The sequence below is a fragment of the Nerophis lumbriciformis genome, linkage group LG30 (assembly GCF_033978685.3).
Source record: "Nerophis lumbriciformis linkage group LG30, RoL_Nlum_v2.1, whole genome shotgun sequence".
Lineage (NCBI taxonomy): Eukaryota > Metazoa > Chordata > Actinopteri > Syngnathiformes > Syngnathidae > Nerophis > Nerophis lumbriciformis.
In genome coordinates, this window is record NC_084577.2 from 27,855,087 (window position 1) to 27,870,750 (window position 15,664).

General features: G+C 41.2%; 1 protein-coding gene across 4 annotated transcripts in view; it reads right to left on the reverse strand.

The window, feature by feature from the left end:
• The window catches only part of gria4a (glutamate receptor, ionotropic, AMPA 4a), a 417,233-nt gene that overhangs the window by 375,362 nt on the left and 26,207 nt on the right, over window positions 1-15,664 (reverse strand). For all 4 annotated transcript variants that reach the window (XM_061925858.1, XM_061925861.1, XM_061925860.1 and 1 more), the window contains exon 2: window positions 11,831-11,989. In XM_061925858.1, the coding sequence (XP_061781842.1) occupies window positions 11,831-11,989 (159 nt within the window). The remainder of the gene's footprint in view (window positions 1-11,830; window positions 11,990-15,664) is intronic.

Genomic DNA, 15,664 nt, shown 5'->3' on the forward strand with positions numbered 1-15,664 from the left:
GCGTGGGTTCATAGGTGAGGGTGAAATTGTATCCGCTTTCATCAAGGGCTTTTTGGTACGGGGGGGGTTGCTTGGTCAAATTCAGCTTTGCTAGATGACAGCATCGATAGCCTTTTATTGATTCCGGTAGGTATTCTTTTCGTGGTGGTGGGTGGGTGGTTGCTGTCATGGTGCACGTATTGGAGTGTTGTGTTGGGTTTCGTGAATGGTTGGTGTCAAATTCAGCTTTGCTAGATGACAGCATCGATAGCCTATATATATATATATATATATATATATATATATATATATATTTACATATATACATATATATGACTCATAGACGTTAACATTTTATAAAGAAATATTCGTTTTTTTGGTCCCTTTTGGGTTTGGAACCCACATCAGCCATGTATGTTATCCTCTCAGCCCAACTTCAAATGTTAAAGGGGGTCATTCAGCGAAAGTATTGCTTTTTTGCCATTTTCAGACGAATACATTTTTTGATAATGTAGGACTGATGCTTCCTTATCGTCGTCCACAGGTTGCAGACATTCTCCGTGTATGTTTTACACTTGACAAGTCTTTGTCCGTCTTAAACATTCACTTATGTTCCAACGCACTTTAAGAGCATCTGTGAACAGCTTTTGTTCATTTTTGTTGCTAAAAGAGAGACCACGAGACGTTATCATCACACTTTAACATCTCTAGCATGTAAATGACGCCTCTTTGCTCGGTCAAAGTGTAGAATTGACTCTTTAAAAAAGAAAGAAAGTACAAAGTCCTTGTTTAAAATGAAGAAAGTACTAAATAAATCATAGACGGAGATGAAACCACAGCATTAATAATATTCTGTACTTCTTCTCTGACTATATTGAAATGATCTGACCTCACATCTTTTTATTCATTGTCATCTTTCACACATCTTCAATGGCGCCGAAGGATGCAAAATGCTAAATAGTTGTGCAGAATCTCTTATTTGAGGTCTTTGCTTGGGGGGGGACTTTCTTGAAGGAGAACAATTTTTGAGTGCGCCACATGAAAGAAAGGGAAGTGTCACCGCCGGTTAAAAGGTGGCCCACAAAGGTGTAGTAAAACAGCGCTTGTGTTCGCAGCCTTTTAATGCAGCACTAATTAAATCCATGCTTCTTCCTCTTCAACAATGGCCTGCGATCTGACTCAGAGGCGGGACAAAACCCATTTTGGGAAGAGGGAACAATTCATTTGAACAACGCTTTTGACTCTTTTAACCGCTCGGTTGACGTGGGAAGTAACAATGGAGCGAGGGAACCAATTAACATTCATAAATGTGAGTGATTGGAATCATGTTTCATTTACTCAGAGCCATCCAGACATGGAATAACCAACATGGACACTCCTGTTAGCCAATCAGTGGTCACCACACATTCTGATGGTCAACCAGGAACAGGCGTGTCTCCTGATCGTCAACCAGGAAAAGGCCCGTCTCTTGACTGTCAACCAGGAACAGGCGTGTCTCTTGATTATTAACCAGAAACAAACGTGTCTCTTGAGTGTCAACCAGGAAAAGGCCCGTCTCTTGATTGTCAACCAGGAACAGGCGTGTCTCCTGATTTTTAACCAGAAACAAACATGTCTCTTGAATGTCAATCAGGGACAGGCGTGTCTCCTGATTGTCAACCACGGACAGGCGTGTCTCTTGATTGTCAACCCCGAACAGGCGTGTCTTTTGATTGTCAATCAGGAACAGGCGTGTCTCTTGATTGTCAACCAGGAAGCGACGTGTCTCCTGATCGTCAACCAGTGACAGGTGTGTCTCCCGATTAGCAGCCACAGACAGGTGTGTTTTATTTATTGTTAACCAGGAACAGGCGTGTCTCCTGATTATTAACCAGAAAAAAACGTGTCTTTTGAATGTCAACCAGGACCAGGTGTGTCTCCTGATTGTTAACCATAAACAAACGTGTCTCTTGATTGTCAACCAGGAACAGGCATGTCTCCTGATTGTTAACCTAGGAACAAACGTGTCTCTTGAATGTCAACCAGGAACAGGCATGTCTCCTGATTATTAACCAGAAACAAACTTGTCTCTTGAATGTCAACCAGGAACAGATGTGTCTCCTGATTGTTAACCAGAAACAAACGTGTCTCTTGAATGTCAACCAGGAACAGGCATGTCTCCTGACTGTTAACCAGGAACAAGTGTGTCTCCTGATTATTAACCAGAAACAAACTTGTCTCTTGAATGTCAACCAAAAACAAACGTGTCTCCTGAATGTCAACCAGGAACAGGTGTGTCTCTTGATTATTAACCAGAAACAAAGGTGTCTCTTGAATGTCAACCAGGAACACGCATGTCTCCTGATTGTTAACCAGGAACAAACGCGTATCTTGAATGTCAACCAGGAACAGGTGAGCCTCCTGATTATTAACCAGAAACAAACTTGTCTCTTGAATGTCAACCAGGAACAGACTTGTCTCCCGATCGTCAACCCCGAACAGGCATGTTTATTTATTGTCAATCAGGAACAGGCAGGTCTCTTGATTGTCAACCAGGAACCGACGTGTCTCCTGATCGTCAACCAGTGACAGGTGTGTCTCTCCATTAGCAGCCACAGACAGGTGTGTTTTATTTATTGTCAACCAGGAACAGGCGTGTCTCTTGAATGTCAACCAAGAACAAACGTGTCTCTTGAATGTGAACCAGGAACAAACGTGTCTCTTGAATGTCAACCAGGAACAGGCATGTCTCTTGAATGTTAACCAGGAACAAGTGAGCCTCCTGATTATTAACCAGAAACAAACTTGTCTCTTGAATGTCAACCAGGAACAGGCGTGTCTCTTGAATGTCAACCAGGAACAAGTGTGTCTCCTGATTATTAACCAGAAACAAACTTGTCTCTTGAATGCCAACAAGGAACAGGCATGTCTCTTGAATGTTAACCAGGAACAAGTGTGTCTCCTGATTATTAACCAGAAACAAACTTGTCTCTTGAATGTCAACCAGGACCAGGCGTGTCTCCTGATTGTCAACCAGGAACAAGTGTGTCTCCTGATTATTAACCAGAAACAAACTTGTCTCTTGAATGTCAACCAGAAACAAACGTGTCTCTTGAATGTCAACCAGGAACAGGCATGTCTCCTGATTGTTAACCAGGAACAAACACGTATCTTGAATGTCAACCAGAAATAGGTGAGCCTCTTGATTATTAACCAGAAACAAACTTGTCTCTTGAATGTCAACCAGGAACAGGTGATTCTCCTGATTATTAACCAGAAACAAACGTGTCTCTTGAATGTCAACCAGGAACAGGTGAGCCTCCTGATTATTAACCAGAAACAAACTTGTTTCTTGAATGTCAACCAGGAACAGGTGTGTGTCCTGATTGTCAACCAGGAACAGGTGTGTCTCTTGATTATTAACCAGAAACAAACTTGTCTCTTGAATGTCAACCAGGAACAGGCATGTCTCCTGACTGTTAACCAGGAACAAGTGTGTCTCCTGATTATTAACCAGAAACAAACTTGTCTCATGAATGTCAACCAGGAACAGGTGTGTCTCCTGAATGTCAACCAGGAACAGGTGTGTCTCCTGATTATTAACCAGAAACAAACATGTCTCTTGGATGTCAATCAGGAACAGGCGTGTCTCCTGATTGTCAACCACGGACAGGCGTGTCTCTTGATTGTCAACCAGGAACAGACTTGTCTCCCGATCGTCAACCCTGAACATGCATGTCTTTTGCTTGTCAATCAGGAACAGGCGTGTCTCTTGATTGCCAACCAGGAAGCGACGTGTCTCCTGATCGTCAACCAGTGACGGGTGTGTCTACCGATTAGCAGCCACAGACAGGTGTGTTTTATTTATTGTTAACCAGGAACAGGTGTGTCTCCTGATTATTAACCAGAAAAAAACGTGTATTTTGAATGTCAACCAGGAACAGGTGAGCCTCCTGATTATTAACCAGAAACAAACGTGTCTTTTGAATGTCAACCAGGACCAGGTGTGTCTCCTGATTGTTAACCAGAAACAAACGTGTCTCTTGAATTGAATGTCAACCAGGAACAGGCATGTCTCCTGATTGTTAACCAGAAACAAACGTGTCTCTAGAATGTCAACCAAGAACAGGCATGTCTCCTGATTGTCAACCAGGAACAGGTGTGTCTCCTGATTATTAACCAGAAACAAACGTGTCTCTTGAATGTCAACCAGGAACAGGCATGTCTCCTGACTGTTAACCAGGAACAAGTGTGTCTCCTGATTATTAACCAGAAACAAACTTGTCTCTTGAATGTCAACCAAAAACAAACGTGTCTCCTGAATGTCAACCAGGAACAGGTGTGTCTCTTGATTATTAACCAGAAACAAAGGTGTCTCTTGAATGTCAACCAGGAACACGCATGTCTCCTGATTGTTAACCAGGAACAAACGCGTATCTTGAATGTCAACCAGGAACAGGTGAGCCTCCTGATTATTAACCAGAAACAAACTTGTCTCTTGAATGTCAACCAGGAACAGACTTGTCTCCCGATCGTCAACCCCGAACAGGCATGTTTATTTATTGTCAATCAGGAACAGGCAGGTCTCTTGATTGTCAACCAGGAACCGACGTGTCTCCTGATCGTCAACCAGTGACAGGTGTGTCTCTCCATTAGCAGCCACAGACAGGTGTGTTTTATTTATTGTCAACCAGGAACAGGCGTGTCTCCTGATTATCAACCAGAAACAAACGTGTCTCTTGAATGTCAACCAGGACCAGGTGTGTCTCCTGATTATTAACCATAAACAAACGTGTCTCTTGAATGTCAACCAGGAACAGGCGTGTCTCCTGAATGTCAACCAAGAACAAACGTGTCTCTTGAATGTGAACCAGGAACAAACGTGTCTCTTGAATGTCAACCAGGAACAGGCATGTCTCTTGAATGTTAACCAGGAACAAGTGTGTCTCCTGATTATTAACCAGAAACAAACTTGTCTCTTGAATGTCAACCAGGACCAGGCGTGTCTCCTGATTGTCAACCAGGAACAAGTGTGTCTCCTGATTATTAACCAGAAACAAACTTGTCTCTTGAATGTCAACCAGAAACAAACGTGTCTCTTGAATGTCAACCAGGAACAGGCATGTCTCCTGATTGTTAACCAGGAACAAACACGTATCTTGAATGTCAACCAGAAATAGGTGAGCCTCTTGATTATTAACCAGAAACAAACTTGTCTCTTGAATGTCAACCAGGAACAGGTGATTCTCCTGATTATTAACCAGAAACAAACGTGTCTCTTGAATGTCAACCAGGAACAGGCATGTCTCCTGATTGTTAACCTAGGAACAAACGTGTATCTTGAATGTCAACCAGGAACAGGTGAGCCTCCTGATTATTAACCAGAAACAAACTTGTCTCTTGAATGTCAACCAGGAACAGGTGTGTGTCCTGATTGTCAACCAGGAACAGGTGTGTCTCTTGATTATTAACCAGAAACAAACTTGTCTCTTGAATGTCAACCAGGAACAGGCATGTCTCCTGACTGTTAACCAGGAACAAGTGTGTCTCCTGATTATTAACCAGAAACAAACTTGTCTCATGAATGTCAACCAGGAACAGGTGTGTCTCCTGAATGTCAACCAGGAACAGGTGTGTCTCCTGATTATTAACCAGAAACAAACGTGTCTCTTGAATGTCAACCAGGAACAGGCATGTCTCCTGACTGTTAACCAGGAACAAGTGTGTCTACTGATTATTAACCAGAAACAAACTTGTCTCTTGAATGTCAACCAGAAACAAACGTGTCTCCTGAATGTCAACCAGGAACAGGTGTGTCTCCTGATTATTAACCAGAAACAAACGTGTCTCTTGAATGTCAACCAGGAACAGGCATGTCTCCTGACTGTTAACCAGGAACAAGTGTGTCTCCTGATTATTAACCAGAAACAAACTTGTCTCTTGAATGTCAACCAGGATCAGGCGTGTCTCCTGATTGTCAACCAGGAACAAGTGTGTCTCCTGATTATTAACCAGAAACAAACTTGTCTCTTGAATGTCAACCAGGAACAGGCATGTCTCCTGATTGTTCACCAGGAACAAACGTGTATCTTGAATGTCAACCAGGAACAGGTGTGTCTCCTGATTATTAACCATAAACAAACGTGTCTCTTGAATGTCAACCAGGAACAGGCGTGTCTCCTGATTGTTAACCAAGAACAAACGTGTATCTTGAATGTCAACCAGGAACAGGTGAGCCTCTTGATTATTAACCAGAAACAAACTTGTCTCTTGAATGTCAACCAGGAACAGAAGTGTCTCCTGAATGTCAACCAGGAACAGGTGAGCCTCCTGATTGTTAACCAGAAACAAACGTGTCTCTTGAATGTCAACCAGAAACAGGCGTGTCTCCTGAATGTCAACCAGAAACAGGTGTGTCTCTTGATTATTAACCAGAAACAAACGTGTCTCTTGAATTTCAACCAGGAACAGGCATGTCTCCTGATTGTTAACCAGAAACAAGCGTGTCTCCTGATTATTAACCAGAAACAAACGTGTCTTTTGAATGTCAACCAGGACCAGGTGTGTCTCCTGATTGTTAACCATAAACAAACGTGTCTCTTGAATGTCAACCAGGAACAGGCATGTCTCCTGATTGTTAACCTAGGAACAAACGTGTATCTTGAATGTCAACCAGGAACAGGTGAGCCCCCTGATTATTAACCAGAAACAAACTTGTCTCTTGAATGTCAACCAGGAACAGGTGTGTCTCCTGATTGTTAACCATAAACAAACGTGTCTCTTGAATGTCAACCAGGACCAGGTGTGTCTCCTGATTATAAACCATAAACAAACGTGTCTCTTGAATGTCAACCAGGAACAGGCATGTCTCCTGATTGTTAACCAGGAACAAACGTGTATCTTGAATGTCAACCAGAAACAGGCGTGTCTCCTGAATGTCAACCAGAAACAGGTGAGCCTCTTAATTATTAACCAGAAACAAACGTGTCTCTTGAATGTCAACCAGAAACAGGTGAGCCTCTTGATTATTAACCAGAAACAAACGTGTCTCTTGAATGTCAACCAGGAACAGGGATGTCTCCTGACTGTTAACCAGGAACAAGTGTGTCTCCTGATTATTAACCAGAAACAAACGTGTCTCTTGAATGTCAACCAGGAACAGGTGTGTGTCCTGATTGTCAACCAGGAACAGGTGTGTCTCCTGATTGTTAACCAGAAACAAACTTGTCTCTTGAATGTCAACCAGAAACAAACGTGTCTCCCTAATGTCAACCAGGAACAGGTGAGCCTCCTGATTATTAACCAGAAACAAACTTGTCTCTTGAATGTCAACCAGGAACAGGCGTGTCTCCTGATTGTCAACCAGGAACAAGTGTGTCTCCTGATTATTAACCTGAAACAAACATGTCTCTTGAATTTCAACAAGGAACAGGTATGTGTCCTGATTGTTAACCAGGAACAAACGCGTATCTTGAATGTCAACCAGAAACAGGTGAGCCTCCTGATTATTAACCAGAAACAAACTTGTCTCTTGAATGTCAACCAGGAACAGGCGTGTCTCCTGAATGTCAACCAGGAACAAACGTGTCTCTTGAATGTCAACCAGGAACAGGCATGTCTCCTGACTGTTAACCAGGAACAAGTGTGTCTCCTGATTATTAACCAGAAACAAAAAGCCTTTGACCGTCCTTGCTGCCGCCATATGTTGTATAATCCAGCACGATATCACAGTCTGTTTGCACAAGAGCATCTTTCTCAGAGCAGAGAGCAAACAAACGAGGTAAACTTCCTCGGACAAGTGTTCAGTTCTCTGAGAAACCCCTCAGCCCGTTCCAGGCTTTTAGAAAAACTGTCGACTTGACGATAACACAACTGGTCCTCCCAGTTGAGGTGACTTCAAAACAAGCCAATCAATCAACTACAGAGGAGCACATTCAATCTCCAATCAATATTCAGGACTAAAGGATCCGGGGGGAAAAATAAATACATCACATTATAGCATAGGGCTGGACGATATGGCTGAAAACTGTATCGCGATATCAGTGTTTTGTATCGGTCAATATCGATAATTATTGATGTATTTTAATGACCTACAAAATAAAGATCAGGAGAAACATAAATATTAAACATTTTTATTTAAACTGTAACTTCCTCTGATTATATTAATAATAGAAAACTGAGAAGAACTATTTTCTGTTTAGTGGCAGGAAATAAAATGTCAACACAAGCATGGAAAACCCTCAAACAATGTCAACAAAATAGTAAAATCACATTAAACACCTTAAAATGAAGGAATGTGTAAGAAATGCTTCATAAAGTGGAAGAAAATAGTGCAACGTGTTAAAATGTAAACATAGAGAAACCTGAGAAGAACTATTTTCTGCAGGTTTAATGCCAGGAAATAATGGCTGTGTAACATGTATTTGCCTTGTTACTCTTATTTAACTATGGAAATGATTTTGTGTTATGCAGTAATTGTTTTAATATTATTAATATATCGGTGATTATTCACATTTTTATGACTAATGGAAAACAAGGAGCATGAGAACAAAATATTTTATTAGAAATGTAACTTCCTCTGATTATAATCGAGGCAGAAAGGAAATGTCAACACAAGCATGGAAAACCCTCAAACAATGTCAACAAAATAGTAAAATCACATTCAACACCTTAAAATGAAGGAATGTGTAAGAAATGCTTCATAAAGTGTAAGAAAATAGTGCAAAGTGTGAAAATGTAAACATAGAGAAACCTGAGAAGAACTATTTTCTGCAGGTTTAATGCCAGGAAATAACGGCTGTGTAACATGTATTTGCCCTGTTATTCTTATTTAACTATGGAAATTATTTTTCGTTATTTAGTAATTGTTAAAATATTATTGATATACCGGTCGATATCACTGCGATGAGGTGGCGACTTGTCTAGGGTGTACCCCGCCTTCCGCCCGATTGTAGCTGAGATAGGCTCCAGCGCCCCCCGCGACCCCGAAGGGAATAAGCGGTAGAAAATGGATGGATGGATGGACGGTCGATATCGATAATTATTGACATTTTTATGACTAATAGAAAATAAGGAGCAGGAGAATAAAATATTTTATTAGAAATGTAACTTCCTCTGATTATAATCCCTCAGCTATCAAGGCAGAAAGGAAATGTCAACACAAGCATGGAAAACCCTCAAACAATGTCAACAAAATAGTAAAATCACATTAAACACCTTAAAATGAAGGAATGTGTAAGAAATGCTTCATAAAGTGTAAAAAAAATAGTGCAACGTGTTAAAATGTAAACATAGAGAAACCTGAGAAGAACTACTTTCTGCAGGTTTAATGCCAGGAAATAACGGCTGTGTAACATTTATTTGCCCTGTTATTCTTATTTAACTATGGAAATGATTTTTTGTTATGCAGTAATTGTTTTAATATTATTAACATATCGGTAATTATTTACATTTTTATGACTAATGGAAAACAAGGAGAAGGAGAATAAAATATTTTATTTGAAATGTAACTTCCTCTGATTATAATCGAGGCAGAAAGGAAATGTCAACACACGCATGGAAAACCCTCAAACAATGTCAACAAAATAGTAAAATCACATTAAACACCTTAAAATGAAGGAATATGTAAGAAATGCTTCATAAAGTGTAAGAAAATAGTGCGAAGTGTTAAAATGTAAACATAGAGAAACCTGAGAAGAATTACTTTCTGCAGGTTTAATGCCAGGAAAAAACGGCTGTGTAACATTTATTTGCCCTGTTATTCTTATTTAACTATGGAAATTATTTTTTGTTATGCAGTAATTGTTTTAATATTATTATTATATCAGTAATTATTTACATTTTTATGACTCATGGAAAACAAGGCGCAGGAGAATAAAATATTTTATTTGAAATGTAACTTCCTCTGATTATAATCGAGGCAGAAAGGAAATGTCAACACAAGCGTGGAAAACCCTCAAACAATGTCAACAAAATAGTAAAATCACATAAACACCTTAAAATTAAGGAATGTGTAAGAAATGCTTCATAAAGTGTAAGAAAATAGTGCAACGTGTTAAAATGTAAACATAGAGAAACCTGAGAAGAACTATTTTCTGCAGGTTTAATGCCAGGAAATAACGGCTGTGTAACATGTATTTGCCTTGTTATTCTTATTTAACTATGGAAATTATTTTGTGTTATGCAGTAATTGTTTTAATATTATTAATTTATCAGTAATTATTTTCATTTTTATGACTAATGGAAAACAAGGAGCAGGAGAATAAAATATTTTATTTGAAATGTAACTTCCTGTGATTATAATCCCTCAGCTATCAAGGCAGAAAGGAAATGTCAATACAAGCATGGAAAACACTCAAACAATGTCAACAAAATAGTAACATCACATTAAACACCTTAAAATGAAGGAATGTGGAAGAAATGCTTCATAAAGTGTAAGAAAATAGTGCAAAGTGTTAAAATGTAAACATAGAGAAACCTGAGAAGAACTACTTTCTGCAGGTTTAATGCCAGGAAATAACGGCTGTGTAACATGTATTTGCCTTGTTATTCTTATTTAACTATGGAAATGATTTTTTGTTGTGCAGTAATTGTTTTAATATTATTATATCAGTAATTATTTACATTTTTATGACTAATGGAAAACAAGGCGCAGGAGAATAAAATATTTTATTTGAAATGTAACTTCCTCTGATTATAATCGAGGCAGAAAGGAAATGTCAACACAAGCGTGGAAAACCCTCAAACAATGTCAACAAAATAGTAAAATCACATTCAACACCTTAAAATGAAGGAATATGTAAGAAATGCCTCATAAAGTGTAAGAAAATAGTGCAAAGTGTGAAAATGTAAACATAGAGAAACCTGAGAAGAACTATTTTCTGCAGGTTTAACGCCAGGAAATAACGGCTGTGTAACATGTATTTGCCTTGTTATTCTTATTTAACTATGGACATTATTTTTTGTTATGCAGTAATTGTTTTAATATTATTAATATATCAGTAATTATTTACATTTTTATGACTAATGGAAAACAAGGAGCAGGAGAATAATACATTTTATTTTGAAATGTAACCTTCCTCTGATTATAATCAAGGCAGAAAGGAAATGTCAACACAAGCATGGAAAACCCTCAAACATTGTCAACAAAATAGTTGAAGGAATATGTAAGAAATGCTTCATAAAGTGTAAAAAAAATAGTGCAAAGTGTGAAAATGTAAACATAGGGAAACCTGAGAAGAACCATTTTCTGCAGGTTTAATGCCAGGAAGTTAAAGCTGTGCTCTAAAGGGTGAGCCTTGCATCATTTACAGGATGTCCGTTTTGGAAAAAATACCAAAAACTGACTTTTCCTCTTTTATCCACAATTTCTTCATTTTGACTTTCTCTTCTCACTCCACGCAACCAAACTTGATAATTGATACTGTCACCTGATTGGCTGTTAGCGTGCCACTCCCACAAAACCAGCAAAATTTAACGTTTTATGAAACGCTTTTTTTTTTTTATTGATTATCGATTACATGTCTATCGTGATATATACCGATATTGTATCGGCCAGCCCTACTACAGCGTCTTTTCTCAACTCAAATAAATGAGATTGCTTTGTAGAATAATTTTCGTTGTTGTTGTAATCAGTGTTCACTTGTGAGAAGAACAATCAACAGCAATGACGGGGTCTCGCCCCGTAACGCGGGTCGCCAACACAAACAGCAAAAAAAAAAAAAAAAAAATGTAATCAAGGCAACATCAATCAGTCCTTTTTGTGCACCTTTAACGTGTTTTCATCCCACGTTCGTTCAGAGCCAACAACGGCGGTACCTCGAAACAAGCCACTTGAGCTGGTACCGTAGAAAGGGACCCCCCGGTTACTTACACGCGTTGGTGACGGCGAAGCTGTTGGCCGTCTCGATGTTGTCCACGTGCGGCACCAGGTTGAAGGGGGCTTCCGTGGCGTTGGGGCTGGTGTTGTGAAGGAAGATGGCCAGTCGAAACGCCGTGTACTCCTGATCGGTATTCCTAATGAACAGCCCGCCTGCAGGAGCGGACACAAAAGGAGAAGGTGATGGAGAGGAGGGCAAAAGAGAAATGCAGGGAAGAAGAGAATACAAGCAAGACTGGTATTACCGTATTTTCCGCACTATAAGGCGCACCTAAAAACCACAAATTTTCTCAAAAGCTGACAGTGCGCCTTATAACCCGGTGCGCTTTATTACGATTCATTTTCATAAAGTTTCGATCTCGCAACTTCGGTAAACAGCCGCCATCTTTTTTCCCGGTAGAACAGGAAGCGCTTCTTCTTCTACGCAAGCAACCGCCAAGGAAAGCACCCGCCCCCATAGAACAGGAAGCGCTTCTTCTTCTACTGTAAGCAACCACCCGCCCCCGGAAGAAGAAGAAAAAACGCGCGGATATCACCGTACGTTTCATTTCCTGTTTACATCTGTAAAGACCACAAAATGGCTCCTACTAAGCGACAAGGAACCGGTTCATAAAAAGACGCAATCTCTCCATCCGCACACGGATTACTACCGTATTTCACAGCAACTGATATTCCTGTGAACCGCACTGTGGAACGGGAGCACGTACGGTGAATATTCGCACCACAGGGAATGAGAAGTCATCCTTCACTGTGGTTCTAGCTTGCCATGCTAACTTCCACCCATGGTGATATTCAAAAGGAAGACCTTGCCAAAAGAGACCTTTCCAGCCGGCGTCATCATAAAAGCTAACTCGAAGGGATGGATGGATGAAGAAAAGATGAGCGAGTGGTTAAGGGAAGTTTACGCGAAGAGGCCGGGTGGCTTTTTTCACACAGCTCCGAAGGCGAACACACCTTCACTAAGACGGGCAGACAGCGCCGGACGACATACGCCAACATTTGCCAGTGGATCGTAAATGCCTGGGCAGATATTTCGGTCACAACTGTGGTCCGAGCTTTCCGGAAGGCAGGATTCACAGAACTGCTGCACAACAACAGCGACACTGACTCCGATGACTTCGACGAGACGGAACCGGCCATTTTGGATCCCACGCTTGCGCAACTTTTCAATTCGGACACCGAAGACGAAGAATTCGAAGGATTTACGAATGAAGAATAACTTCAGAAGGTGAGCGCTATGTTTATTTTGTGTGTTGTGACATTAACGTTCGAGCAACATTATGTTGCTATTGCTCTACACCATTTTGAATTTTACTATGTTTGTGATTGCACATTTGCGTACATTTTGGGACAGAGTTGTTAGAACGCTGGTTTTCAATATATTATTAAAGTTTGACTGAACTATCTGACTGTTTTTTTGACATTCCCTTTAGCGCAGCGTAGGCGCGGCTTATAATCCGGGGCGGCTTATTGGTGGACAAAGTTATGAAATATGTAATTCATTGAAGGTGCGGCTAATAATCCGGTGCGCCTTATAGTGCGGAAAATACGGTACTATTTCTTTCAGAATACCATTTGTCTTTTGAGTGGGATTGTCACAATACTCCAATTCCAATCCAATCCACTTCAATCCACTTTATTTATATAGCACATTTAAACAACAAAATGTTTCCAAAGTGCTGCACAACAATATTAAACACAATTAAAAACAATATAAAATAAATGTGATTAAAAACAATTTCAAAGGGTAAAACCAATTAAAACAGTAAATAGAAAGCAAAAAGCACAATTTTAAAAACACAGAGGACAACAGAGGACCACACAACTCACGTAGTGTTAAAAGCCAGAGAATAAAAGTGGGTCTTAAGACGAGACTTAAAACAGTCCACTGTGGGAGCAGTTGGAACATGGAGGGGCAGAGTGTTCCAGAGTAGAGATGCGCGGATAGGCAATTTATTTCATCCGCAACCGCGGCAGAAAGTCGTCAACCATCCGCCATCCACCCGATGTAACGTTTGATCAGAACTGCACCCGCCCGCCATCCGCCCGTTGTTATATATCTAATATTAATTAAAAAAAAAAAAAAAGGGTGAAAACTACGCGAATTGCACCTTGTGCAGACAAGATTTTTCGATCGGACACGGAGGAATTAGTGATGTAAAAGACCACGTTGGGACAAAAGAACACAAGTCTAATGCCGTTGCTAGCGATACAAGTGGAAAACTTTCAACGTTTTTCGTCGCCCAAACAGATTCTTTGGATGTGATAAATGCCGAAGTTTTATTTACGGAGGCAATAATTGAGCATGGACTTCCAATCGCACTGGCTGATCACATGGGACAGTTAATAATGTAATGCGACCTTTAAAAATCATTACGCGGTGATCGCGATCCCAAAAATAAACTTTTCTTGCATGATAATGTCCAGAAAAATTCGCTTTATATTACTATAGAGTCCTTTTAACGAATGAGTTTGATGGTTTATCACAAACCTTAAATGAAAGAAGTCCTTTGTTCTCCTGCACCATGCATGCACTTTGGCCTTGCTTCGTGTTTGGTGCGCAATCCTGTCGGCTGTATTTCACAGCACGACATACTGTTAAAAGTGTTTATACTATTTATACTTTCAATTAACAAATTGAAGTCTTGTGAAAGGTTGACAGGATAACTGGCATTAACTGTCAAAATAATTTCAAACTATTGAAGTTAGCTTACAGAATAAACATGTCAATCAACCCATATGATTTTTGCTGTAATATTTTTGTTTTGAAAAGTCACTGTGACTGATAGAAAAGTGATGGTTTTAGCAACATTTTAACCTGTCTGAATGCTAATAATCATTTTGCGAGCAAGCAGGTAAGCTGCGCGGGCGGAGCGCGCGGAGTGACCCTGTTACGAGCCCCCGGCCACGGGGGTGGCGGGCAGGTAAGCTGCTTACCTGCTGCGCGTGACGCCGGCCGCGGCGAAAGCGGACGAGGCGGGGTGTCGGTGCGGTGGGCGCGGTAGTGACCCTGGACGTGCGTCGGGGCCCTTCTCGCGGATCGCCTCAGCTACGGCTCCCGGTGGGGCCCTCTCGGGGGAAGGGGCCTCGGTCCCGGACCCCGGCGAGGCGTCCCTTCTCCGCTCCGTAAAAGTGTCCATCTCTTTTTCTTTTTTTTCTTCTGTTGTGGCATATGCTGCAGGTGCCTGCTCGTTTTTCGTATGTGGGTAACAACATTTAACTATGTATGTATATTTCCCAATTGGTTTAACTGCCACCCGCAAAAAAAAAAAAAAAAAAAAAAAAATCTAATTAATCCGCCCGACCCGACCCGCGAGCGGATAAAATCTTCCATCCATCCATCCATCTTCTTCCGCTTATCCGAGGTCGGGTCGCGGGGGCAGCAGCCTAAGCAGGGAAGCCCAGACTTCCCTCTCCCCAGCCACTTCGTCCAGCTCCTCCCGGTGGATCCCGAGGCGTTCCCAGGCCAGCCGGGAGACATAGTCTTCCCAACGTGTCCTGGGTCTTCCCCGTGGCCTCCTACAGGTCGGACGTGCCCGAAACACCTCCCGAGGGAGGCGTTCGGGTGGCATCCTGACCAGATGCCCGAACCACCTCATCTGGCTCCTCTCGATATGGAGGAGCAGCGGCTTTACTTTGAGCTCCCCCCGGATGGCAGGGCTTCTCACCCTATCTCTAAGGGAGAGCCCCGCCACCCGGCGGAGGAAACTCATTTCGGCCGCTTGTACCCGTGATCTTGTCCTTTCGGTCATAACCCAAAGCTCATGACCATAGGTGAGGATGGGAACGTAGATCGACCGGTAAATCGAGAGCTTTGCCTTCTGGCTC